Source organism: Canis lupus, chromosome 10, assembly GCF_011100685.1.
Source record: "Canis lupus familiaris isolate Mischka breed German Shepherd chromosome 10, alternate assembly UU_Cfam_GSD_1.0, whole genome shotgun sequence".
Taxonomy (NCBI): Eukaryota; Metazoa; Chordata; class Mammalia; order Carnivora; family Canidae; genus Canis; species Canis lupus.
Window position 1 is genome coordinate 65,773,028 of NC_049231.1, and position 27,361 is coordinate 65,800,388.

A 27,361-nucleotide genomic window follows, 5' to 3' on the forward strand; every position below is an offset into this window, starting at 1 on the left:
AACCACTCTGGGTAGTTGGCCTGCGACGTCTGGGGCCCGGAGGCCCAGGGGCTTGTGCACTACGTGGTGGCGATGCAGCAGCTGGAAGTCTTGGGGGGGGGGGGGCGAGGGGGGGAGAGAGCTGCAGATTCTAGAAGAGTTTTGCATGCTGAGCGCACAGACTGCAACCCAGGGCCTACCCAGGAGGCCTTGACCCGAGAGCGCTGCTGCCCACTGGCGGCCCCGCGCTGGGTTTGGGGCGCACCCCCCTCCCCAGGGACCCCGTTTCACGTACAGAAGCCCGGTTACAGCCCTTAATGAACGTGGGGTAGGTAAGGCTTCCCTAGCTCATCCCCCAGCATCCAGCGTGCTCTTCTGCACCGGGCGCCTGGAGGAGGCGCTTCTAGGCTGGAGGACGCGGCCGGGGCGCGCGCGGTCCTTTTGCACGAGAGGCGGCCGGGTGCACCCACCCCGGCGGCGCCCCAACCCCCAGGGCAGGGAACGCCGCTGCGTTCCACGTCCTCCCGGGCCCTCCGACCGCGCGAGCGGTCCCGGCAGGTGCAGACGAGCCGGGGCCGCCCCGCCGCGGCCACCCGGAGCCCCGCCCAGGCACAGCGGGGCGGGGGGCCGCGCCCCCAGGCCCCCGCGGCGCCCCGGCCCGGCGCCCCGCCCCCCGCGCGGGCGGCGGCGGCTCGCGGGCGCTGATTGGCCGGAGCCGCGCGGGGGGCGGGGCGGCGGCGTGAAGGGGCGGGGCGCGCGCGGCTCGCGGCTCGCGGCTCCCGCTCCCTCCCCTCGTCCCTCCGCGTCCCGCCTCGCGGCCCCCGCGTTGCATCATCTGCAGCCCGCGGCCGAGCGGGAGGCCGGGCGCGGCGCGATCGGCTCAGCCCGGGGCTCCAGCCCGCGCCTCCGCCGGCCCTCGCGCGCCTGCCTCTGCGCCCGCGCCCCGGCTCCCGCGGGGTGGGTTCACTGAGGCCCCCGGCGCATCCCCGAGCCGGGCCCCCGCCTCCTCCGGCTCGGCGCCATGGAGAAGAGCGGCGAGACCAACGGCTACCTGGACAGCGCCCCGGCGGGGGCGGCGGAGCGGGGGGCGCCCGGGTCGGGCGGCGCGCGGCGCTGCGCGGGCTTCCTGCGGCGGCACGCGCTGGTGCTGCTCACCGTGTCGGCGGTGCTGGCGGGCGCCGGGCTGGGCGCGGCGCTGCGCGGGCTCGGCCTCAGCCGCACGCAGGTGGCCTACCTGGCCTTCCCCGGCGAGATGCTGCTCCGCATGCTGCGCATGATCATCCTGCCGCTGGTGGTCTGCAGCCTGGTGTCAGGCGCCGCCTCCCTGGACGCCAGCTCCCTCGGGCGCCTGGGCGGCATCGCCGTCGCCTACTTCGGCCTCACCACGCTCGGCGCCTCGGCGCTCGCCGTCGCCTTGGCGTTCATCGTCAAGCCCGGGTCTGGCGCGCAGACCCTCCAGTCCAGCGACCTGGGGCTCGAGGACTCGGGGTCCCCTCCGGCCCCCAAGGAGACAGTGGACTCCTTCCTCGACCTGGCCAGGTAATGCCCACCCCCCCCCCCCCCCGCGCGCTCCCCCGCCCCGACCTCTCCAACCTCTCCAGGTGCGCAGCGAGGCGCGCACACGCACCCCGCCCCCGGCCCCTGCTGAGCGTTCATTCTTAATTGGCTGCTGGTGGTGGCCTTGAACGTTTTTTAAGACCTCCGGGTACCGATAGCATCTTTTAGCAAGAACAGGCCCTACCGTTAGGTGGGAGTGTGTGTTAGGGAAGAGCAGCTGTCTCACCTGTGCTGAACTCCTACTCCGGCCGCCCTCCCCGGTGAAAACGTTCCAACCACACCCCGGTATCTTCACCCTGTTTTCTCCGCATCAGGGAGCATTGGTTGAATTTTGCCTTTTGCCTGTGTCCTCCTCCTCTCTCTAATCTCTGGCCTCCCCTGTTAAAACCCTTTGGCTCAGAGGAAGGTGGCAATTTTCAAAGACTTGTCAGTGGACCCAAGGATAAGGAGGCTGGGGTTAGTTGTATGAGGCCCATTCATTGTCCAGAAACATGGCTCTCCCCCCCCCCCCCCCCCCCCCCCCAGCGCTTGGGACAGGTTGCTGTCCACCCCACAGTCAGGACCACTGCAGAGTATTGTGAGTTTCAAGGAACTTTATTCAGAAGGGTGAGTTCTAGAAGGGAGAGAGTTTTGCCTGCTTTTTGCAACTCTCAGAAGTTGCATTTAATCTCTTAAGAGGCAGTGTTGCTTCGGTGGATTTATCCAAAGCCTCAGCCTCCCTTGGGTTTCTCCATTAGCCCAGAGTTCACCGATGGGAAGACCGCAGCCTGGAGGCATGGCATGTAGGGTCCTGGCCAGGTTCAGCTAAGTGAGGAGCTCAGCTGGCTCCGTCTCCAAGTTTCCGATAATTCTGGGTTCGGAGCCTTGGAGGTATGTTTTGTCTGGAGTCACTGAGGCAAAACTCCTCGTAGCTGAGGCTGTGAAAAACAGCAAACCCTGGGCAAAGTGACTTGACTTCCTGCTATTTCCTTTCCTCACTCTGGAAAATGTGATGACTGTCTGCCACTTGAGAGTGTGTTCATTTGAAACTACAACAATAATGAAAAATCCAGAGCTTTTGTATTGAAAAAAAAAAAAAACCCTCTGATGAAGGGGACCAAAAAGTTTTTACCAAAAAGGCAGGTAGAGGTGCCTATTAGGACTTTGATGCGATCACAGTATCTTTGGTACCTGGCAGCTTGATATTTGGAATCTTTCCTTTCAAGATCCTTAAAGTTCTGGGACTTCTAGTGGGGTGCTGAGGGTGCTTTTGGCTTATTACATTCAGCATATATTCAAATTTCTCTAGGACAGAAGGTGGTTATGGGGTTAAAAGGTTCTTTTTTGCTGAGATACGTGGCCCAGGGAAGGAAGTAAGGATGCCCAGCTCTGACCTGCTAGTGGTCCCCAGAGGGAGGCTCAGTAGCATTCTTTTACCTCCAAAAGAAGGACAGTAGCCCCAAAATAGAGCAAGGTAAGAGGTTAGTTTATTACCACCTGTCCAGGAAGGGACATCTTGTTTCCTTTTTTTTTTTTTTTTTTTTTAATCTTGTTTCCTGATCGCAGTTTTCTAGTTTTATTTTTTTTTAAGATTTTATTTATTTATTCATGAGAGATACAAAGGGAGAGGCAGAGACATTGGTGGAGGGAGAAGCAGGCTTCCTGCAGGGAGCCTGATGGGGTAGTCGATCCCAGGACCCCGGGATCACAACCTGAGCCAAAGGCAGATGCTCAACCACTGAGCCACCCAGGTGCCCCGAGATTTTCTAGTTTTAGATCCTAACCCCTACAGCTGCCACTTCTGAAGAGAATGGTGACCCAGCATCATGGCTTAGTGGTCAGTGTGGGTGCAGACTTTTCAGTGACTTGGGAAGAGACCAAGAGAGCCTTTGTCGTGGCTTGTTGGGAACGGGCAGCATTTCATCCGCTTCCACAGCCAACCTCCAGCAGCTCACCGATAAAGGTAGGACAGGTGGTATGTTCCTATTTTACGACTGAGGAAACTGAGACAGAGAGATTAAGTGATTTGCTCACGGTCACAGAGTGGTTTATCAAAAGAGGGATTAGAGAAACTGTGGCCCAGGGTTCAGGGCTCTCTTTCTCCCACTCTTCCCTCCCCCAAGTCAGCGTGCCCTCTTAATGGTGCCATGCTGCGTTCTAGTCTGACTGTCTCAGAAATGCATGCTCTGGGCCAAAAGGGAATCGGGTAAGAATATGATGTGGGTCAGGGCAGATGCCCACTTCCTCTAAACAGGACCGGAGCCCCGTCAGTGAGGGAAAGCCTGCGTACCGCTGCTCAGATTTGGCTTTCATGTTGAGCAGCTTGTGAGAAGGAACTGAATTCTGAGCCACATCTGCATGCTTCCTGGGTCTCTGGGTAAAAGTTTTAGGTTTGCTTTCTTCAAAGAAACCCCACGGATGCTAATTTTATGTGACTCTGGGCACGTTCCTTGGCAGAGGCAGGGTGCAGTCCTTCCTGCCTGTGGGCCCTGAATGAAATAAAATAGCTGGCAAACACCTCAGGTATCCAGCAGGCCCTCACGGGGGAACTGCCCAGAACTTAAACACCCAGAGGGAGAGGGAGAAGTCTCTGATGACTTCGTGCAGCTGCTGCCGAGTTTGGCCGGTGGGGGCATGCCTCCGGGCTGCTCTGCTACAATTTTGAATTTTTTGCAAGATGGCACTATGAGTCAGGAAGAAATGAAGTTAATAGATACTCATTATAACTTTTAGAAGATTTTCAAAATGCCATTGCTGAGTAGTTTGATTTCCCAACAGCCAACAGATTAGAAATAACAAAGACTGGGGAGTGTATTTGAGACACTGGTGCTAGAAGCAGGCCCTTTGGGAGCTGAGAAGGGATGATGGATAGTACCTGGCAGGTTGGGAGAGTCCCAGTGTTCTCCTGAGCAGTGCTGAGCTTTATGCCTGGGGATCCAGAACAGCACAGGACTCTCAGAACTGGGTACGACCCATGTGATTGAGCCATGGCTTTTCATCCAAAATGAAATTGTTTGGGCACCAAAGAGACAGAAAGGGGTTATAAGGAACCCAGTCATTATGGAAATTCTAGGTCCCTAATGAGTCTTACAGACTGTGAGTCCTAGAACATGTCCCTAATTTCCGTGTCTTGGCTTCCTCGTCTTTGTGCTAGGCATCATGAAAGCACCTACCTCAGAAGATTGTTCTGAGGGTTACATGAATCAACGTCTGTAAAGCTCTGAGGCCAGGACTGGCCCACTGCATGCTTGCTCTGGTTACAAGTGGAGCAGTGTTACAGAGTTATTTGGGATCTTGGGTGTCTGTTTCACATGGACTTACGGGGATGGCCCTCTTTTCAGTCTGAAAGAAGAAGAAGAAATGCGTGTGGAGAAAATGTCTGGGGTTGCTCAGGATGACTTGAAGCTAATGTTTTTAGGTGTGTTGGGAACTATATGGAGCTTGGAGAAAAAGAAGTAAATGGCTACTGACTATGTTTGGACAAGTAGAATCAACACTGCGGGGAATTTGGAAAATGTAGAAGTCAGAACTGAACATCGAAGAGCCTTCCGTTCTAAAAGGGAGCAGAAATCCTGACATATCCTCTCTGACATTCCAGTTTCTCCCTCCCCCTCATTACATGTTTGTGGTCTCCAAAAATGACCTCAGTTTTCTTCAGCTCTAAGCGGAAAGGATTGAGACAACTGGCTTCTTACATTCCCTTGGATGTTAAAGGTTGTAGTTTTCAAATGGAAAACCAGAGGCTTATCTGCAAAGATGGCAGGTAGTGACAGCTCCCTGGCCCATGGCTCTGTCTGCACTGGCTGCCAGGAGAATGGCCCTGGGCCACTGTGTCATGCAGAAGCATAGCAGGGTGCAGCCACGGGCCTGGTAGACACAAGTGAGATTTTGCCCGTTGCCCAGCCTTCTCAATAGCGGACAGTGCTTTGAGCCTTTCCCTTCACAGAGGGAGGCATGAGGGACTTAACTTTCCTTCTCAAGGACTTGTGTGAATGTGATGCCTCTCCACCTGCAAAGAAGAACATTTCTTTAAGAGCTGCGAAGAAACCTATCGGAGACTGAGCTCTAATATAAGCCCCCAGATTGCAGTCCAGGGAGTGAATAGTAAGTCATTTCTTCGAACTGCTGGCCAAGGCAGCAGCATTTTTGGCCAATGCCTATGGCTCTCTTCTATAGGCAAGATGCAGACTCTTAGCAAATCTTTTTTTTTTAAGATTTTATTTATTTGTTCATGAGAGACACACAGAGGCAGAGACACAGGCAGAGGGAGAAGCAGGCTCCATGCAGGGAGCCTGATGTGGGACTCGATCCCAGGACCCCAGGGTCACGCCCTGAGCTGAAGGCAGATGCTCTACCAGTGAGCCACCCAGGCGTCCCAACTCTTAGCAGATATAACAAGGGTCCAAATGAATGGAGGTTTCCCTGCCTAATTAGTCACTAAAGAGAAAAAGTGTCAGCTTGTTATTTAAAAATAATAATAATATAAGATTTTAACCCGACTCCTTTCCTTCTGCCACCCAGAAGGCTACCTGGATAGTTAAGACACTGAAAAGAACATGCACCCAAAGAGGTGGCATGGATGGTGATTAAAAGCAGACACTGAGGGGGCACCTGGGTGGCTCAGTGGTTGAGCATCTGCCTTTGGCTCAGGTTGTGATCTCAGGGTCCTGGGATCGAGTTCCACATGGGGCTCCCTGCAGGGAGCCTACTTCTTCCTCACCCCACCCCCCACCATGTTTCTCATGAATAAAATAAAATCTAAAAAAAAAAGAAAAAGGCAGACACTGCAGTCAACTACCTGAGTTTGAATCTACTCTCCCGCTCACTAGCTGAATGGACAAGTCATTAAGCCTCCCTATCCCTCAGTTTTCTTATCTGTGAAATGAGGCCTATAATAGTATCTACTACCTACATTTGTTATGAGGATGAAGTGAGTTAATAGTGGAGTGTCTTGCTAATATTCTCAAGTGTCCCAGCCCCTCAGGGACAGCCCTCAGGCCACTTGTTACAGAGAATTCATATTGTTTGTAGCCTTATTTCCCCAAAAGCCCCTCACCCCAGGGGCCTGGCATTAACCTTTCCAGCTAGAATCTAAAACTGGATATAGGTCTTAAAAAGAGGGTAGATTACTCCCCTGTCCCCCACTGTCACCATAATGTGAGCCCTCCATCGCTAGCCCTTCCTCTGCTCTCAGCCTTGTGGGGGGTCAAGATCTGAAGGGGCATGCCCTGTTAACGGACTCTGTAACAATAAGCACGGAGGATAATAAATATTTAGCAGGTGTACATACCATGCTGTATCCTGTTCTGAACAGTCTTTGAAATTTTCATAAATACCGTAAAGAATTTTTGAACTTAAATAAGAGGAAGTATTTCTGGAACAAAAAAATATACCTAAGCAAAAGTAAATTGTTTTCCATTCTTCTCATATAGGACAGGGAAATGCATACCACCCCTTGACGAATAGGATCAGAAGAGCACACAGTCCCAGATGTATAAAGAAGGAACGGTTTTGAAGTTTTTCATTGTGTGAGCCGCATGAGTGTACACTACCCCGCTAACAGAAGTTCTGCTCTGGCCCTTTCAGCCTCATCTCATACTGGTTTTCTGTTTAAGTAATGTACCCAAAGATCCCTCTAGCACCAAAAAGCCTTGTCCGTTCATTCTTTCCTCATTCGGTCTGACTTGGGTCTCTGAATTTAGTTCAGACATGACATTTTTGCAAATGTTTTTGACTCAGACCTACTCTAAGAAATACACTTTAAATGATGGCATCAGTACCTATATGCCCCCACCTCCACCTGCACATACATACACAACATGAAACAAGTGCCACAAAACCTCATTTTAAATGTGCTACATTCTGGTATTTTCAATTCTGTCTGATGTATCGCATATTTTATAAAATGTTGGCTATAACTACTAAATTGTTTTCATAGCCTACTGATGTTAGAGAAACTTGGGTCCAATGTACATCTGGTGTTAGATAATTTAAGTAAATGTCTAAGGATCAGATAACAGAAAAAGGAAATATCTGAGAATTTGAATAAGATTCAGAGCTCAGTGGTTAGAAGCATCCTAACACCCAATGAAATAGAGACTGTAGAGGTAAAGCATGGAAAGACCATTTGGTCCTTTTTCCTCCCAGACTCTGGATCTCAAAACTCTAAATTTGCAATGTCCAGTATGATAGGCACTGGCCACAAGTGTTTAACTAGTTTAAATGTAAAGAAAATTTAGGGATGCCTTGGTGGCTCAGTGGTTGAGCATCAGCCTTCGGCTCAGGGCATGATCCCGGAGTCCAGGGATCCAGTCCCACATCGGGCTCCCTGCATGGAGCCTGCTTTTCCCTCTGCCTGTGTCTCTGCCTCTCTCTGTGTGTCTCGCATGAATAAATAGGTAAATAAAATATTTTTTTAAAAAATTTAAATATCCAGATTCTCCATAGGACCGGCCATATTTCATATGTCCAACAACCACGCAACTACTGTATTGGACAGTGTTAGTCTAGGTAGAGCCTGAATGGGAGATGTACCAGCTAATGCCTCTGGGTTCTTGGTGGCCCCTCGTGCTAAGTGAGGAGGTTGATCTTGACCACCTCTAAAATCTCTTCCAGCTCAAATGTTTCTTATTTTGAAAGCACACGGAGTTACTGTGTGAATGTGAGGAGTTAGGAAAAGTGCCCGAAGACAGAGCTCTGAGGAGCAAAGCTACTTGCATGACAAACAGCTGATCCCTTGGTGCAGGAGAGCTCAGGAATAAGGAAGCCAGAGCTCATTCACAGCAGCCTCTGTAAGAAGCTTGCAGAAAGATCAAAGTGAGAGCCCTGACCCTACCTGACTATGTAAGACTTACCATAAAGCAACAGCAATCAAGGCAGTGTGGTGTTGGTGAAAGAATAGTCAAATAGATCGATGGAAAAGAATAGAGAACCCAAGTAGATATAGTCAACTGATCTTTGACAAAGAAGTAGAGGAGATACAATGGCGCAGAGGTAAGCTTTTCAACAAATTGTGCTGGAACAGCTGGACAGCCGACACCTAGACATAGACCTTGCACCATTCACAAAAGTTGACTCAAAATGGGTCACAGACCTAAGTGTAAGACAACACAGAAAACCTAAATGACCTTTAGAAAGGCAATGACTTTTTAAATACAACATCAAAGGCACAATCTGTGAAGAGTGCAGAGAAGTGTTTTGCTTTACTCCTAGAGCCTCAGCACCTTGCCCTCTGTGTGGGCAGGAGGGACTGTCCCTGGTCTGTGGCAACTAGAGGGGCAAACGGAAGAGAGGGTGATTTTGTGGATGCAGGAGCTATATCTTCCTGCCCCCAGGGGGGTGCCTTCCCGGGGACTAGTATCTGAGAGATGACCTATAGAAAGTCCAGTCATCCCCTTGAATGTATGTATTTTTTTGGTCATGAACCCTTTGCAGTTAGCACTGTATCTTATTTTTTAACCTTTCAAGCAATTTTGAGATATGATTTAAATACAACAGAATGCCCCCATTTTAGGTGTATAGTTCAATGAGTTTTAATAAAGAATGAGTTGCAACAAAGAAAGTCTAATAGCGAGAAGGAAGCCCCGAATTTTATGTAACCTAATCATGAAAATGATATCCCATCACCTTGGCTGTATTCTGTTGGCTAAACGCAAATCATAGGACCCACCCACACTCAAGGGGAGGGTATTGTACAAGGTGTGACTACCAGGAGTCTGTCTTACGTTGCTTGTCAAGCTGGGTTGCCATCAGACCTGCCTACCTCTGAAACCAAATGCACTGCAAGTGGTTGCCTAGAGATTCTAGTGCTAGGTAAACAACTCAACCACGGAACTATTAATGGGTAAGTTTGGCACAAATTATAACGGATGACTCAGCCTTTTATAAATGGACCGTCACTGGGATTTTGTTGTATATCAGTACCAACATCCTGCATAGAGCCTACCCCAAAGGAGGCCCTCAATAAAAACTGTTTGCTTTGGGGCCCCTGGGTGGCTCAGTCAGTTAAGCATCTGCCTTCAGCCCAGGTCATGACCCTAGGGTCCTGAGATCGAGCCCCACATGGGCTCCCTGCTCAGAGGGGAGCCTACAACTCCCTCTCCCCTGCTCATGCTCTCTTTTGCTCTGCTCTCTCTCTCAAATAAATAAATACAATCTTTAAAAAAAAAAAACTATTTGCATTAATAAATTTTGGTTTCAAGCTCTAGCTTAACTTGATCAGTTCTATTGCCCTTCTTTTATAACAGATATTTTATAAAATCCTTCATTCTGAAATAAAATCCATAAATAGCATTACATACACACGTAATTTTGAGACATCAATATGACTCAGCACTAATATAAAAGATAAAAGGAGAGTAATTTGTAATAAAAATAATGTGTTTCAATATGCAAATATCCTAATACAAAGTGGTTAGGTGCTTTCTTCTGAATTTACATTCACCATTAATGAGACAGCCGTGAATGCAGGCTGGTACTTGATACTGGTGTGTGTAATTAAGGACCCAGATCCTACAATTTGCCATTGGTGATGTGATTTTCCAGAAAGATGAACAATTTCTAGGAATATTCCGAACAAAACAAAAAATTATTTCACGTTTCGCACTATAATTGTATTCCTAGAAAATTCAGTGTATGTTCCAATTGTGCAAAAAGAAAAAATACCTTGTTTTGTAATTAGTTTAGTCCAAAGTAATTATAAATAAGGTTCCCATCTACAGGTGTATCATATAGGACATTTGGAAAGTGTGAGGGCCACACTCACTAGGATGAATGGCCAGGACCTGGCACTCCCCCCAATACACGCTCCCCCAACTGCAAGAACGCCCCCCCAATTATTTCAACAATGAAAACATTCCATTGGATTTCACCAGTGGGCAGTACCAGTCCCATTAAAAACCACTGCAATGGGGCTTAACTTCTAGGGGAAAGGAAAGTGATGCAATTTTCCAGAGGACCACGATGGAGATAAGGGTAAAAATCAGCACGCCCAGAGTTATCTATGGTGGCCCAGCAGCCGAGGCATAGTTGGGTGCTTGGATCAAGCAGGGCCCACACTAACTGCTGGGGGGAGAGGGACAGGGAACACGGTGTGTTGAGCTGTCGGGAATGTGCATCTTAAAAGTGGATACTTTGAACGCTGAATTTTAAGAACACTGACAAGTGCTTTCTTTTCCAACAGAAACCTGTTTCCCTCAAATCTTGTGGTTGCCACTTTCCGTACGGTAAGGCCTGATGCTTTGCTAAAAGTAGGAGATTTTTATGGGGGTGGTGTATAAATGATGCTCTAGAGGGTGGGTCCAAGATGGGTAGTGTTGTTGACAAAATTGGTAACTCTGGCCTAAACTCTAATAGAAGGGACCCTGCAGTAAAAACAAACAAAACAGAACAACAAAAACCAAAAAGGTTTTCTAAAATATCCCATTGGTTCCACCATCTTTTCATATCACCTGATAAATACCTTTAAACCACATTTTGGGGATCTCTTAAATGTTTTAGAATTTATATATATATATATATATACTTTTCTGATTATAAAGGTAATATATGCTCATGCAAAAAAATAAAGTGCAAAAATATGGAAGAAAGTAAAAATCACTCATAATCACTACCTAGAGATACCCATTAACGTTTTGGTATACATCCTTCAGATATATGTGTGCTCTCCATGTGCACACACACACGTTTTAAAAATAAAAATAGTTGTGCTGCACATCTCGTTAGTATGTACACATACCACACATACTGTTTTTAACCTCTTTTTGAAGGTGGCATATTATAAACATTTTTTTCACGTCAGTAAATACCCTCCTGCATAACGTTAATGGCCCTATTCCATTGTGTGAGCATATCATAATTTTATTGTCAGTCCCTTATTGATAGACATTCAGATTGTTTCTAATTTTCCCTAATTTTAGCAAGACTGCAAGTAATGTCCCTGTAGCCATGCTTTATGAGGAGAAAGAATGTAAAGATCTAGGTTAGATGGACGAATCTCATTGCCTTTTCCAAGCAAAGACTTTTCTGTTTCTATTTACATCTTCTCCCTCCCCCTCTCTCTCTCAAAAAAAGAAAAAAAATCTGTATCTAACACAGCTGTGGCTTATATATATAATGTGAGGTGGGAAAGAAAGAAAAGGTTTATGAGGTTTTCAGTGCCGCTCACAGAAGGCGTGGGGTGGGTTTTGTTTCCGCTGTCATCCTTTATCACAGGACAGCTGAACACCTCTGCTTGTCTGAAAGCTTGACAAATCAGAGCTGAGAGAGACCAGACCTCATCAGAGGCAGGCACCAAGCAGTACCCCGTAATGGGCTCCTCTTGACAGTTCAGAGCCGAGTGTCCTTAGAAAGGGTCAGAAAAGGCATTTTATAACAGACTCCATTCAATGGTGTGCTCTGCTGCAGGGAGAGACACCTGTGTGCATTGTGCAGCAGTATGTGAAGTCAGTTGTAGGTCCCAGTTTAGAGAGTCATTTCACTTCTGGTAAGTGAGTCTCCCACAAGACTTAGCCAGAAAAGGCCATCTTGCCTCACACCCTTTGCTTTGGAGAGCAGACGCCAAGGCAGATTAGAAGTAAATGTGGAGGGGCGCCTGGGTGGATCAGGAGGTTAAGCATCTGCCTTCAGCTCAGATCATGATCTCAGGGTCCTGGGACGGAGCCCCGCATCCAGCTCCCTGCTCAGCAGGGAGTCTGCTTCTCCTTCTCCCTCTGCCCCACCCCCCCACCTGCCCAGCCCTGGCTCATGCTCTCATCCTCTCTCAAATAAATAAATAAAATATTTTTAAAAAGGAGTAGATGCTGAAAAGCAGTCAAGCTCAAATAAGTGTTGGAGCAAAGCAGGGTATAAACATATGAATGAATATAAAAGGACACATTGAAAAATGAACTTCAACATTATGAAATTAATACCGAAGCTCAAATAGTATAACTTGTCAGCTGTTTGAAATATCAAACTGCCAGCATAAAATTGCACAGACTTTCTCCTCCAAACCATTGTCCCTAATGGTGTGGGTCCCTAAATAACTCAGAGGCCTCTTGGGGTGTGTGCCACTTTGGTCTTAAGTAACTTTTGTGCAGTTCTCAGAGGCCCTCATCAGGCCAAGTGAGGAATTCCCAGAACACTCAGAGCGAATTAGAAGAGTAAAGAGGTCCAGCAGACCTCAGTTCCTCTGGTTGGCCTCCACCTGTGAACTGACAGCAGGTTCCTTTTTCTCTTGTTCCCAGTATGCAACTGATTACAGAGAGGTGATCCACAACACGAGCTCCGGAAACGTAACCCATGAAAAGGTAAAGCTCTTTAGAAGATCACTCGTGGCAAATCATTTATAAAGCAAACAATACTTTTTAATTGAAGAAGCATACATGATGCAGCTTCTCAGCAGGGCTGACAACTCTGGGCTTTGAAGGAACTATCTGGAAAACATAGATTAGGTTTGCTCCTTAGGTTATTTACCAACGTGGCCAAAGGCCAGCGTCTGTAGCCCTGGAATCTTCAGCAGATGCATTTCAGCAAATTGGAACTAATGTCCCTTTCTTCAAAAAATATTTTGTAACACTCTTCTATGCATAAAACTTGTCTTAGGGGCTTAAACTCATGATAGCCATCATTCATTCACACATATTTTTTGAGTAACGATTACTGGGGAGGTCCCAGCCTTCATGATAGAGCTGGAAGGGACCAGAGACCTCGAGGACTGATTATTCAGTGCTGCTCCAGAGCTGTCGTGGGAAGAAAGGGGCCCTTTCCAACCACACATACAGCTTCTCAGGGCTGAGGGCTCTGAGCTCTACCAGCCTTTCTTGAGGAAAAGTGCTACTTAAAAAAAAAAAAAAGTCAAAAGCTAGTAGTTAGTCCAATGCACTTCATCCTGCAGGTGAAGAACCTTGAGGTCAGAGAAGCTATTTAATATCAGAGCTGGGACTAGAACTCAGATCTATGGTAAAAATGCTCTTTCTCTTTTTACCATGCTGACCTACGTCTCCTGTTTAGAATATCATAATGTGTTTTGATGGAATAAAACATTTGTCCAATATATGCTTGTAGTAGTGAGATTAAGTATTATGTGAAAAAATAAGGAATACAGTATATCTGTTTAAATCAGTGACCTGGGAAAGAATATCCTGAAAATATCCATGTCGATCCTGAAAATCTTTTGTGAAATGTGTCAGCTAGGAGGCCACTGCAACAGTCTAGCAACAAAGGATTTGTTGACATTTGGGAGGCACAATTAAAATCATTGACTCTCGACCTGAAGGAACTTCTCACCAAACAACTCTTCTTTTATTTTTTTTAATTAATTTTTTTATATTTATCATTGCAGTGTAGTTGACATACAATGTTATATGAACCAGCTCTTCTTTTAAAAACAACCCTTTGGGGGCACGTGGGTGGTTTAGTCGGTTAAGCATCCAACTCTTGATCTCAACTCAGGTCTTGAGCTCAGGGTGGTGAATTCAAGCCCTGCATTGAAAATGTTACTTGATAAAATAAAATAAAAGCAACCCTTTGAAGTGATGGTCCAACCTCTACTCGAAGTCTCACTCACCTGTTGTAAACTAGACCCTTTGTCTCCTCTGACCCCACAGATCCCCATTGGCACTGAGATCGAAGGGATGAACATTTTAGGATTGGTCCTCTTTGCCCTGGTGTTAGGAGTGGCCCTAAAGAAACTCGGCTCTGAAGGAGAAGAGCTCATCCGTTTCTTTAATGCCTTCAATGAGGCGACGATGGTGCTGGTGTCATGGATTATGTGGTAAGTGTGGCCTGCCTGGTACTCTCCCTCTCATTTCTCCTGCCACCTAGAAAAGAACCCAAGTCTTCTGTCCGAGGTCACCCCTGTGGGGCCACCTGGCTAGGTGCTCAGCCTGTGGTTGATGCACCATAGGCCAGACTTGATACAGGGGGTGGTGGAGGTGGAGACAGTTTCTCCTCTTGTCCAGAACCTCAGAGAATCGGGCACGTGCCATCATTACCAGTCTCTTCTTCAGCACCCGCAGTGACCCCTTATGATTCTATCACTGGTGATTTATTTATGACTTTCCACCATCATCTATATCATATGGGATGCCCGTATCATCTTTTGGGGCCATGAACTCCATAAATGTGCTACCTGCTGCATAAAATAAGGCTTAAAACAATAGACCTCAAGCTTCAAAGGGGCCCCTTCCTATAATATTTCACAGCATGGAAAACAAATCCATTTCCACCGCATGCATATATAAACTTGGAATGGTCTCTTTTTACATAAATGTTTCTTTATGTAGCATCAATAAAAGCACAGTTGTTTAATAAAAACCATTGGATTGATTTCTGGCTAACAAGGACAAATTTGACCGGAGGTCTCAAGGTGACTTCTCAGAAATCATACCAATTTCAGTGCCTATCCCTTCAAGCTCCCAAATTTTGGATTAAAGGAAATTATGCGAGAAAGTGATGTTCCCCGTGTAAGACATTTGTTTTCAACCTGGAAACCAATTTATAGTCATTCCTTCAATTCAGTGTACTAGTTACATAAGCAGGTCTTCAGTAAGGCAGACCCTGCCATGTGTCTGACTGCAGTGGGAGGTCTGTTGCCCAGCAAATGCACCTCACGCAGAATTAGGGTTTAAAATGCCTTAACCGGCTGAAGGATCTCAACCAGGTTTGAGAGGGATCTCCAGTAGCAGCTCTTTCTATTTCTTTCCTTTGCTAATTACCTACTGTAATGTCAAAGCACCTGCCTACCCTGCACCATATAACACCTCAACGGATTAAATACAGGCTCAGCAACCTTTGTAGACCATATGGTCTCTGTCACAACTACCAACTCTGCCATTTTATGATGAAAGCAACCATGGATTATTTATAAATGAATGAACATGGTTGTTCCCATAATCAGGGTACCAACCCAGGCATTAAACTATCCAAGGAGGAAGGAAAGAAAGAAGGAGAGGAGTCCCCTAAAAATATTGAAAGAAAACATAGGGGTATGGAAATTCTTCATAAATAAAATATGAGAAGTAAAAGCCATTAAAAGCTGTTAAATTTGACTACATCAAAGTATAAAATGTTTGCATACAAAATATACCTTGAATAAAGAAAGGCACTTCATGAAAAAAATTTATATATAATGTGTACATGTACACACACACACACACACATACACAAATCTCAAAGCATTAGTATCCAAAGAACTGGTACCAGTTCACAAACTGTTTATCTGTCTGCAGTGAGATTTTTTTTAAGATTTTATTTATTTATTTGACAGAAAACACAAGCAGAGGGAATAGCAGAGGGAGAGGGAGAAGCAGAAGCAGGTTCCCTGCTGAGCAGGGAGCCTGATGCAGGGCTGGATCCCAGAACCCTGGGATCATGTCCTGAGCCAAAGGTAGACACTTAACTGACTGAGCCACCCAGGTACCCCTGCAATGAGATTTATGGGGAAATTGAGAATAAGTGCTTAGAAACTTTTATAGCAGTTTCATATTGCTGCAACATCTAACCACGTGATCACTTTTCTAATATTTTCATTGTCTTTTATAAGAATATTGGTCCATGACTAGATAGAAATACACCAAAGGCAATTTGACAGGCACTAATGTAAAGAATTCTGGTTGTTGAAAAAGAAAAAAGACTGAGTATATTATTAGAAAGTGGACACCTGGGTGGCTCAGTCAGTTAAGCATCTGCCTTCAGCCTGAGTCATGATGCCAGGGTCCTGAGATCGAGCCCCACATTGGGTTCTCTGCTCCATAGGGAGTCTGCTTCTCCCTCTCCCTCGGCCTGCCACTCCACCTGCTTGTGCTCTCTCTCTCTCTGTCAAATAAATTAATTAATTAAAATCCTTAAAAAGAAAAAAAGAAAGAAAGAAAGTGGACAAAGTATGTGAGCAGGCAATTCATGGAAGAGGAGACCTGGATGACCAATCAACATTTTAAGGGATGCCCAACTCATTAGAAATCGGAAAATGAGAAGTTTGGTTTTATCAGGCATTGATAAGGGTGAAGATAGTTTCCAGCATAGGGTGGGATGTTTAGCAGTATCCCTGGCCTGCACCCTTGAGATGCCAGTAGCAACCCCTTCCCAAAGCTGTGACAACCAAAAACATCTCCCGGTGTTGCCAGATGTTCCACAGCAACAGGGAGCCAGTGGTGCGGGGAAAAGATTCTCCTGGACAGCTGGTGGGAATGTGAGTTGAAACAGCCACTTGAGAGAGCAATTTGTGGATATCCACTAAAATGGAAACTATATACACCCTACCACTCAGCAGTTCGATTTCTTGGTGTCTCTACCCTAGAAAACACAGGCATGTAGGCCAAAGAGGCTGCCTGGGGCATTGTTGGCAAAGACAGAAACCTGGGAACAGTCTGGAGGTCCATCAGCAGAACGATGGCAAAATTGTCTGTAGGATTTCAGTTCTGAGGATAATATTTTTGAAAAATGAGGTGAAGGTGGAAATAACCCAGATGTCCATTGATAAATGAACGTGATGCAAAACGTGATGCAGACATATGATGAACTATGATTCAGTCTTGAGAAGGGATGAGATCCTGACATGAAGAAACCTCAAAGACATGATGCTAGGTGAAATAAGCCAGTCGCCAAAGGACAGATGTTGTATGATTCCATTTACAAGAGGTACCTGGAACAGTCAAAATCACAGACACAGAAAATAGAGCAGTGGTTCCCAGGACAGGAGGTTATTGTTTAATGAACACATAGTTTCAGCACAGGATACGGAGGGTACAGGAGATGGAGAGTGGTGATGGTTGCACAATGTGAATGTACCCGAAACCACTAAAGTGTACACTTCAAAAAGCTTAAAATGGTAAATGTTTTGTCATGCATATTTCCCCACAATTTAAAAAGACAAAATGAGGTAGATTTCCATGTATTGACATGAAAAGATCTCAAAGACATAATGTGGGGTTCAAAATAAACACACAGACTTAAATACATACCTATATATCCAAATGGATAGCAAGTAGGAATAGTTACATGACGAGGGGTCGGGCGTGATGATGGTGCCCCAGAAGAGGATTTTGACCTAACCCGTGTTTTAATTTTTTGAAAGGAGAATGCATTCATGAGTTGCTATGGAATTTAACATTAATAACACTGCTTAGGATATCTCCGTAAGGAAAATTCAAGAAACCAGTGACAGTGGCCATCTCCAGGGAAGGAAACGGAGTACTTGGAAGGGGGCAGACGTGGGAGGGAGACTATTCATCCCTTTGAACCCTTTCAAATTTGAACTATGTGATAGTATTTATCTGTGTAATTGAAACTTGCAAATAAAGTCAATGGTTACAAAATTCTCCCTAAATTTATATTCAATTCAAAACAGCCGACTTTGGGGGTTTGTAACTCCCAGAGTTCATTCCTTCCCTTTTTTCTTCCCGTCTTGCCATTAAAAAAATCTTCACGTCCGAGGAGTGTTTCCCGAGCGAGGGTCATTGTTAATGACTTTTTCCCACGGAATCATGTTCTCCAAACCACAGAGAATTTAAAACTTAACAAAAGTCCCGGCTTTGGCTCAATTCTGTATCACAGCAATTCTGCAAAATAGGCGTTGGTCTTTTGTGTTACTCAGTTCTCAGAATAAGCCTGACCAAGGCTGAAAGTCAAGTTCCCAGTCCCAGAGGCTTTGATCTTAAGGAGTTCCTTGGCTTTCCACCTGGGAGCCCAGGTGGTTGATAGCATCCCTCTGTTAAGAACATAATGTATCAGAGGGGAGAGATATCTGGGTTCTGGTCCCGACTCTGTTATCCATGGTGGTTTATCATGTTCATTTCACTCAGTTTCACGGCCTGTAAAATGGGCCCATTCTTTTCAGTTCTTCAGGATCATTCAAGGGAGAGCTTCCTTTTTTTTTTTAAAGTAGGCTCCACGCCCAATGTGGGGCTTGAATGCACCACCCTGAGATCAGGAGTTGCATGCTTTACAGACTGAGCCAGCCAGCCACCCTTAGGACCATCCTAGGGAGAAATGAAGACCACTTAGTTGAAAGTCCCTGTGTTGTGTATCACAAGGGCCTGCATCTCTGAGGCCTGTCATCACATCACTCTCACTGACAAGTACCTGTGCTCATGTCCTAGGTATGTACCTGTGGGCATCATGTTCCTGGTTGGAAGCAAGATTTTGGAAATGAAGGACATCATTGTGCTGGTGACCAGCCTTGGAAAATACATCTTCACATCCATATTGGGCCACTTTATTCATGGCGGAATTGTTCTGCCACTTATCTATTTTGTTTTCACAAGAAAAAACCCATTCAAGTTCCTCCTGGGCCTCGTCACACCATTTGCCACAGCATTTGCCACCTGCTCCAGGTGAGTCCGTTTCCGGTGCTCTTGGCTGCCCTGCACCATATTAATATGGAACCAGGTGAGGCCAGTCGTAGGTGCACAGCCAGCATCGTGACATATTTTAATTTCTTGAAAACTCTAAATTGGTCTCGTCCGGTTTTTTGAATTGCCAGCCCCACACTTTTATGGAAGTGGGTTTCTGGGATCACCAGAATGAGGAACTGCCTCATTGCCTTCTCCTCCTTGCTCCTTAGGGGTCAGATCATTATTTAACCCAGTTGTGGGTCCTCACCCTAATTAGTAAGACCTTTGCCTGAGTAAAGAAAGGGAACCGCTTAACTGAAAAACCTATTGCAGGGGAGTTTCTAGAATGATGCCTCCCCAATTCTCACTCTAGATACATGAATTAGAAAATAAGACCAAGGCATCATGGTGAGGAATGGCTGCTTAGCTCTCTGGGAGTCCACAGGGTTGTGGGATTATCTAATTTAGTGCAAAAGATGTCACTATTGGAAATCCTTCCCCAAAATTGGGCTTTCCAAGTATGTTAAAGAAAACTTTCAAAGGATGGCAGCAGATTGCATTCAGACATGTGGCTTTTGCCTCTCCACTGCATGTTCCCCATCGCCCCCCATCCTGAATGGCTATATAATAAGGTGGTGGTGGTGGTGGTAAAAAAAAAAAAAAAAAAAAAGAATTAGGGAGGGAAGTTTCTGTGGCTTAGGAACAAACCAGCTTCTCGGCGGTGCCAGCCGCCGTCTGTGGAGCCCACAGAGCTAGCTGGAGAGAGCAGGGCTTGTTCCTCATCTAGGAACATAGTCGCTCACCAGCCTCTCACAACCATTGCTCCTTCTTGGCCTACAAGGGAAAAAAGTCATAGTTCGCCTTTTCTAGTGGGAGAGCAGGGAACAGTTCAAGAGAGGAGACTCGCATATCACATAAACTGTCCTTTGTGGTCTTTTTTATTTATTTATTTTTTATTGGTGTTCAAATCCCATTTACAATTGCACCCAAAAGCATAAGATACCTAGGAATAAACCTAACCAAAGAGGTAAAGGATCTATACCCTAAAAACTACAGAACACTTCTGAAAGAAATTGAGGAAGACACAAAGAGATGAAAAATATTCCATGCTCATGGATTGGCAGAATTAATATTGTGAAAATGTCAATGTTACCCAGGGCAATTTACACAATTTAATGCAATCCCTATCAAAATACCATGGCCTTTCTTCAGAGAGTTGGAACAAATTATTTTAAGATTTGTGTGGAATCAGAAAAGACCCCGAATAGCCAGGGGAATTTTAAAAAAGAAAACCATAGCTGGGGGCATCACAATGCCAGATTTCAGGTTGTACTACAAAGCTGTGGTCATCAAGACAGTGTGGTACTGGCACAAAAACAGACACATAGATCAGTGGAACAGAATAGAGAATCCAGAAGTGGACCCTCAACTTTATGGTCAACTAATATTCGACAAAGCAGGAAAGACTATCCACTGGAAAACAGATAGTCTCTTCAATAAATGGTCCTTTGTGGTCTTGAGAACGTTTCGCACTATGAGGTAACGTGGGGTTTCTTGAAGTTGTTGGAACAGATGTATCCAGGTAAGTAATGTAACAGGTAAATCTAGGGAGTCAGGTTTGGAATATTGGGGAATTGACATCCCCCACAATTGTGACAGAAATGTTGAAACAACTCCCAATTTTTCTCTTTCTTCAAGGGGAGAAACCCAGACATCGGATGATGCTAATTGCTCTGTTCCTGGGTCTGAGCTGGGAAGGGCTATTGTCATGGCTGTTTTTCCCTTTCCAGCTCAGCGACCCTTCCCTCCATGATGAAGTGCATTGAGGAGAACAACGGCGTGGACAAGAGGATCAGCAGGTTCATCCTCCCCATCGGGGCCACCGTGAACATGGACGGGGCAGCCATCTTCCAGTGCGTGGCCGCGGTGTTCATTGCCCAGCTCAACAACGTCGAGCTGAAGGCAGGGCAGATTTTCACAATTCTGTAAGTTCATTATTCTCCATCTTTAGGCCTGGGTCAAAACTTGAGCGTTGGTTTGTTCTTTGTTTTTGTCGTGTGTGTGATTTCCTTTGAAACCCCTCATGAATACCATTCTCACCATGACTTGGTGACATCTCATTTAGAAGATGACAGCGTGAATTCATTACTTGAGGAGAGGGAATCACCTCTGAAGGGCTCAGCAGGCAGGAGGATCTAGGGCTGTGTGGTTTTGGTTTCTTTTTTAAGATTTTATTTATTTATTCATGGGAGACACAGAGAGAGAGAGGAGGACATAGGCAGAGGGAGATCGATATAGGACTCGATCCCAGGACCCCTGGATCATGACCTGAGCTGAAGGCAGATGCTCATCCACTGAGCCACCCAGGCGCCCCATGGTTTTGGTTTCTAATAGCTGCCATATTTTGCATTTCCCTGCGCCCACACCATGCCCTGTGTTAACGGCTAGTCTTCTGTGCCATCCCCTAGAGTGACAGCCACAGCGTCCAGTGTTGGAGCAGCAGGCGTGCCAGCTGGAGGGGTGCTCACCATCGCCATTATCCTGGAGGCCATCGGGCTGCCCACTCATGACCTTTCTCTGATCCTGGCTGTGGACTGGATTGTGTAAGTAGCAAGTCTTAAGGGCACCAAATGAAAGAAAGTCTCTGTTGACTCCCCTTGGAGCTTGGCACCCTGCTGGGTCTGAGGCATGCAGAGAAACTTCAAATATGCCTTATTGGAGGAGCCTACAGTTGAGCTGGTAAGACAAAATATAGAGCTAGGAAAAATTAAACAGTATGAGAGTCATGGATGACCATGAAATGTCATTACTGAGAACTTGGTTAGTGCATCCAGGAAAACAGGGGTCCGAGACCCGGGCTGGGCCTCCAGTGCAGGACCACAAGACACGAAGGTCCAGTGGAGATCAGGAGCTACGTAAGAGTCATAGCCATCGGAGCAGTGAGCCTCTGGGAATAGTTGACCTGGAACATCCAAGGATTTCTGGCAGGGAGTGAAGATGAACCCAGCTGATGTGAGTGGGTGGGACTCAGCGGAGGAGGAGTTAGGAAGGAGGTGTGATTCAGGCCACCATCACCAGGGCTCCTGTAAAAGGCACAGAACTGTGACTGCTGATTCTGAGTGTGGTGTCCTTGAGTCATGTGATACCCTCTTTAGGTATGAGCAATACTTGTGTTATAGGGAAGGTCACCTGAGGTACTAATGCTGGACAGTAGAGCACACGGGTAAGGAAGCGAGCCCTGGAGCCCAGGTCCAGCTTTACCGCTTACTAGTGGTGTGATGGGAGCTGTGCCGTGCTTCGATCTTGCTCACTGTCAACTGGGAATAGCTGTAGAACCTCCCCAGAGCCGTGTGGGAGAGTAAGTCAGCTACGTACCCACAGTGCATAGGAGAGCTCCAGGCCTGCGGTAAAGCATTCAGGAAACGTTAGTGAGGAAAGACGCTCCTGGCCAGGCTGGCCAGAGCCAGCAGGGCTCCCCTAAACCCTGGAGTCTGGCACTGGGCTCGTGGCTCTGCCCACTGGGGGTTGGTGGGTTCCAGCCTTTGGTGTGAGCCCTGGAAACTTGAAGGGGCTTCTCAGAATCCTTCCGGCTCCTCAGAACAAGGGAGGTGAAATGTGCAGCAGAGACACGCGTTGTCCAGACGGCTCATCAGAGGGGACTCGGCCCCTGAGCTGGTGAGTTGGACGGGACCAGAGCGGAGTGTCAGAGGCCCCGTCTGCTTCCTCCTCCAGCTGCCGCTGCGTGGGGCAGGCAGGCCCCGTAGAGGCAGGTAGGAACAGGGACGGGGCACCGGGCAGACTGCCCAGTGGAAACCCGAAGTCCCAGGAGCCGACCACCACCCCGTGGCCTCTGCTTCCACAGCCCTCAGCTTCTCAAGTTCACACTTTGCCCCCTCTCTCCAAAGTGGGAGCTGTACTTGCTCTGAGCCCCGGGAGAGAGGGTGTTACTGGGCTAATCTGGGGGAAGACAAGCCCCCGGAAAGGCCGGTGCTACGGGATGGTGCTTGCCAGCCACAGGGAGCCCAAGAGGGTTAACACCCAGCGCAGAGTGTTGAGGGGGGAACAAAGGGGCGTTCCCACAGCGTACCGGTGAGCAGGAGGGAAGCTGGATCCGAACCCCTGTCTACACCATCGCCCCAGCTGCGTGGCTTTCATAGGATGGTGGCTGCCACACGTAAATACGCACATGGAAGGTAACGGATCAGGTGTTACTAGATGCACTCAGTTGTGAAGTGTGGATGGGCGACTTTTGTTTTCTTTATACTTCTCCTCTTTCCAGGTTTTCCACAGTCAGGGTCTGTTCCTTTCATGAGAATGAGGAATATTGAAAGGAACTCGGTCTACAGTAAAGTGAGGCCCATGCCTGAGTGGCCTGGCGCCCAGGGGACCGCAGGGCAGGCCCGCAGGTGCGGTGGCGCCGGCCCTCTCGGCAGCATCGCCTGCACGGCCTTCTCTTCTCCCGCAGGGACCGCACCACCACCGTGGTGAACGTGGAAGGGGATGCGCTGGGCGCCGGCATCCTCCACCACCTCAACCAGAAGGCGATGAAGAAAGGGGAGCAGGAGCTGACCGAGGTGAAAGTGGAGGCCGTCCCCAACTGCAAATCGGAGGAGGAGACGTCGCCCCTGGTGACCCACCAGAACCCCGCCGGCCCCGCAGCCAGCGCCCCCGAACTGGAATCCAAGGAGTCGGTTCTGTGAGGGGCCGGCCTGGGGCCTGCCTGGCAGCAGGGGTGGCCCGCCCCGTGGGCACCGTGCTCCCGACCTGAGCCCCAAGCAGGGCTGTGGCCCCGTCACCCGTTTGAGGATCACTTCTTGGGGCAGGCCATGGGCTTCCTAGTGGGGCCCAGTTCCCGAAGACCAGGACACTCTGACATTTGGCTTGATCGGCATACAGGTGCCACTGCGTGTGCTTCGGAAACACGTCCTGGGGCTGCTGGGCTGGGGGCAGGACAGGCCCCCTGGGGACCCGGTAGTTAAAGCTCAGAACAACGCACCTGTGCTCTTCACTGCGCCTGGCCAGCTGTGTCTTGGGGGCCTTCCGGGGAACCTGGGGGGTTTACTGTCCTCTGACACACGGCCTCGTGAGCCAGAGTCATTAGAGAAATTCCCAAATTCTTACCCTTGGCTGGAATTCACTGAGCTGGGACGCGAGGTGTCAGGATCTCTCGCTACTATGACGTGTGGCTGGTTCCGATGCACTGGTTGCTGGGGGGGGGGGGGGGGGGGGCGCACGTCGTCCAGCTGGAAACACTGCAGACTGTGTTAGCACTGTGGGGGCTCTGGTCAGTGGCATTGCGTAAATAGCTTAAATTCTGAGCTCAGAGGAAAGGGGGTGCAGCTGGCAAGGGGAGGGGAAGCAGCCAACCAGGACAGACGGACACGCACACTCAGGCAGACACACACAGTTGTCCTCGTTCTCGTCCCAGCCCCAAGGACGTTTCCTGCTTTCCGTGAGCTGGCCTCCGACAGCACTGTGGCTTTATCCTCATCCACGGCGCTCTGGGAACAGGCCAGAGAGGGCCCGCCCCCTCCACGAACTTCCCACTTAGGACACGCTGGCTTATCAATCTAGTCCTATAATTCAACTAGGCCCCTAAAATCCTGCACCGTGCAAAACAAACACAAAAACGAGAAAACACAAACCCGCTCACCAATTAGGGTGGGGTGGGGCACCCCCATCCCCAGGTCCCCAGGCCCCCCTGGCTTTGGCTGATTGCCACGGGCTTGGTTTCTTACCCTACCAGCCCATCGAAGTTTAGAACTGTAAACCAGGTGTCCCTGTTCCTCCAGATACCTGCTCTGACCCGGTTTGAACCTAGGTGAGGGGGCTTTGTAGAGACGACGGTGTGGCCAGGCACAGGAAATGCTGGGGCTGGCGGTGTGTCTCCATGGTGTGACCTGCAGCGAAGTCCTAGGCCTCACTTTACCCCATTCATAAAATGGGGCTGACATCACCTGCCTCTTACCTACCTCAGAGGGATTTGGTGAGGCAAACTGATGGAGTCCGTGCAAACACCCATCGCACTTCTTGGATATCAAGTGCTTACACCCCTATGCTTTTTTTTTTTTTTTTTAACCCATGGAATGCCTTTGTCCACGGAGGCTTCGTTCTCCCAGTGAACACGCCGTGTAGGACAGAACTTTGTCCTCCGCGTGCGATGGCAACTTGTCGTGACACTTGTTCCCTGTGTAGGTATTTGCCAGCATCAAGTGCAAACTCTTCCTACCGATTCAGGTGTTCCTGAAGGAAACACCCCATCTTCCAGCACATTTCCAAGTTCCCTTCCTCGTGACTCCCGGGCCCCAGGCACCTGCCACCTCACAACAGGCCATCTAACAGCTCCCGGGCTTTCTTATTCTCCCCACTGCTGTGGCCTTGCTGTCACCCAGGCCCCGCGGATGGCACAGGCTGTTAAGACATGTGACCTGGGTGTTGAGAACGGGTTGGGGGGGGTCAGAGACGGCAGACTGGGGGGTGTGCCTCAGTGGGACAGGCCGGGAAGAGCCTTGGAGCACAGAGCGTCCGGTGGGGGGGGGGGGGGGAGAAGGCCCAGCTCCCTCCAACTCTTTAAACCAGCCCGGCCGCTCCCAACCCCGTGAGGCCGAGGGACAGGAACGAGCCCAGAGGTGCCTGGAAACCTCCACCCTCTGGCTCCCTGCTGATCCCTTCTTTTCTTCAAAGGACAAACAGTCACATTGTTTGATCCCAAATTGCAAATGAACATTCACTATTTTTCGGCCTCCCGTAGATCCTTCTCTCTCCTTCTTTCACGTGGATACATGGCTGCAGATGCACACAGACGCATTTACGTGTGCGTGCATCTACACATTGTTTTAGCTCCAATCCAAGCAGGTTTGAATTTGGACAGAGGTGACCTTGCCACGTTTATGGCTTCTGCAGACTGATTTTCCTCTTTCTCAAAGTAAACTTCACAAAACGTAAAAATTGGAGCCGCATATCCCAGGGTCCACCGTCGTCTGTCCCGAGCCGGGCAGTGCAGTAGGGAGAGCGCCGCGGCCTGGAGCTGGGGCTTCTGTACCAACACCCCCCACACACACCCATGAGGTGAAGGCACCCTCTTCCCTGGGAGCAGGAAGGTGCCGTGTTTCAGTCTGTAAGAGGGATCTGACCAGGAGGGACCCGGCTGGGGAAAATCCCACTTTCTCACTCTCTGACGCTGTCTCCCCGCCACTCTTCTAACATGTCGTCGTGTCGTAAATACTGTCGAATACTGTTCACCCATGACTGTTTTGGTGTGCGTGACATTTGCCTTAAAACATAGCAGTCCTCCAAATGAATACAGTATTTCTACTAGGATCTGCGCGTTCCTTTATTGCTCTCTTGTGTGTCCAAGTGGCGTTTACCGATGGAGCTCTTCTAGATGGGGCTCTTCTAGTTGGAGCTCTTCTAGTTGGGGATCTTCTAGTTGGAGCTCTTCTAGTTGGAGCTCTTCTAGATGGGGCTCTTCTAGTTGGAGCTCTTCTAGTTGGGGCTCTTCTAGTTGGAGCTTTTCTAGATGGGGATCTTCTAGTTGGAGCTCTTCTAGTTGGAGCTCTTCTAGATGGGGCTCTTCTAGTTGGAGCTTTTCTAGATGGGGATCTTCTAGTTGGAGCTCTTCTAGATGGGGATCTTCTAGTTGGAGCTCTTCTAGTTGGAGCTCTTCTAGATGGGGCTCTTCTAGTTGGAGCTCTTCTAGTTGGGGCTCTTCTAGTTGGAGCTTTTCTAGATGGGGATCTTCTAGTTGGAGCTCTTCTAGTTGGGGATCTTCTAGTTGGGGATCTTCTAGTTGGAGCTCTTCTAGTTGGAGCTCTTCTAGATGGGGCTCTTCTAGTTGGAGCTTTTCTAGATGGGGATCTTCTAGTTGGAGCTCTTCTAGATGGGGATCTTCTAGTTGGAGCTCTTCTAGTTGGAGCTCTTCTAGAGGAGCTGCCTGAGGGGGACTGAATTGATTTTTGTTCTCCCAGCTTGTAGCTAGCCTGAGCCCCTGAGGCACCGGAGGCGCTCAGATGGGCTGGGCCAGGCTGCTGCAGGGCGCTCGCTGATGGGCCTGCACAAGGCCAGCATCCAGCTCTTTCTGGGCACCTCAGCTCTTCACCACTGGCAGGGCTTATGAAAAATTGAGTGGTTTTGCTACATACCTCCATAAAATTAAGTCTTGTCAGAACTAGATCACCAGGCCCTCACTGAGCATCCTTAAGCCAAGAGCCACGCTGGAAGAATGCCCCAGTCCATAGAACTGCTGAGAAAGTCCCTGCTTGAGGCCCTTGTCCACACCTCGACCATTGTCCATACCACACCCAGCCCATTCCTTGTATAATCTCGTTTTCCGTGACACCACATTCCAGCACAATCGGAATTTAGAAGCCTCTTATAAAAGATTATCGTACAAGCTCATACTGGAAGCCTCAGTTTCCAGGCCCTGGGGCCTCTGAAGAAACAGGTCCCATTCTGGTCTGGACATTTCCAGCTATTCATATTGTACAGACACTGGTTTTAATTTCTGAGTGAGGCCCAAAGGGATGAGGGCAGAG

General features: G+C 48.3%; 1 protein-coding gene across 1 annotated transcript; it reads left to right on the plus strand.

The window, feature by feature from the left end:
- The first annotated feature begins 985 nt into the window (after positions 1 to 985).
- Positions 986 to 26,147, plus strand: SLC1A4 (solute carrier family 1 member 4). Its single transcript, XM_038551449.1, has 8 exons — positions 986 to 1,518; positions 10,697 to 10,739; positions 12,741 to 12,803; positions 14,103 to 14,269; positions 18,594 to 18,827; positions 20,618 to 20,812; positions 21,296 to 21,430; positions 23,293 to 26,147. The coding sequence occupies exons 1-8, from the start codon at positions 1,001 to 1,003 to the stop codon at positions 23,525 to 23,527; spliced, it is 1,590 nt and encodes a 529-aa protein (XP_038407377.1). The 5' UTR covers positions 986 to 1,000; the 3' UTR covers positions 23,528 to 26,147.
- The last annotated feature ends 1,214 nt before the right edge of the window (positions 26,148 to 27,361 follow it).

Excerpts from the sequence above, each read along its gene's own strand:
- SLC1A4 (XM_038551449.1), top strand. The coding sequence starts at position 1,001 with ATGGAGAAGAGCGGCGAGACCAACGGCTACCTGGACAGCGCCCCGGCG. Across the intron at positions 1,519-10,696 it reads TCCTTCCTCGACCTGGCCAG|AAACCTGTTTCCCTCAAATC; the intron begins GTAATGCCCACC and ends CTTTTCCAACAG. Across the intron at positions 12,804-14,102 it reads GAAACGTAACCCATGAAAAG|ATCCCCATTGGCACTGAGAT; the intron begins GTAAAGCTCTTT and ends CTGACCCCACAG.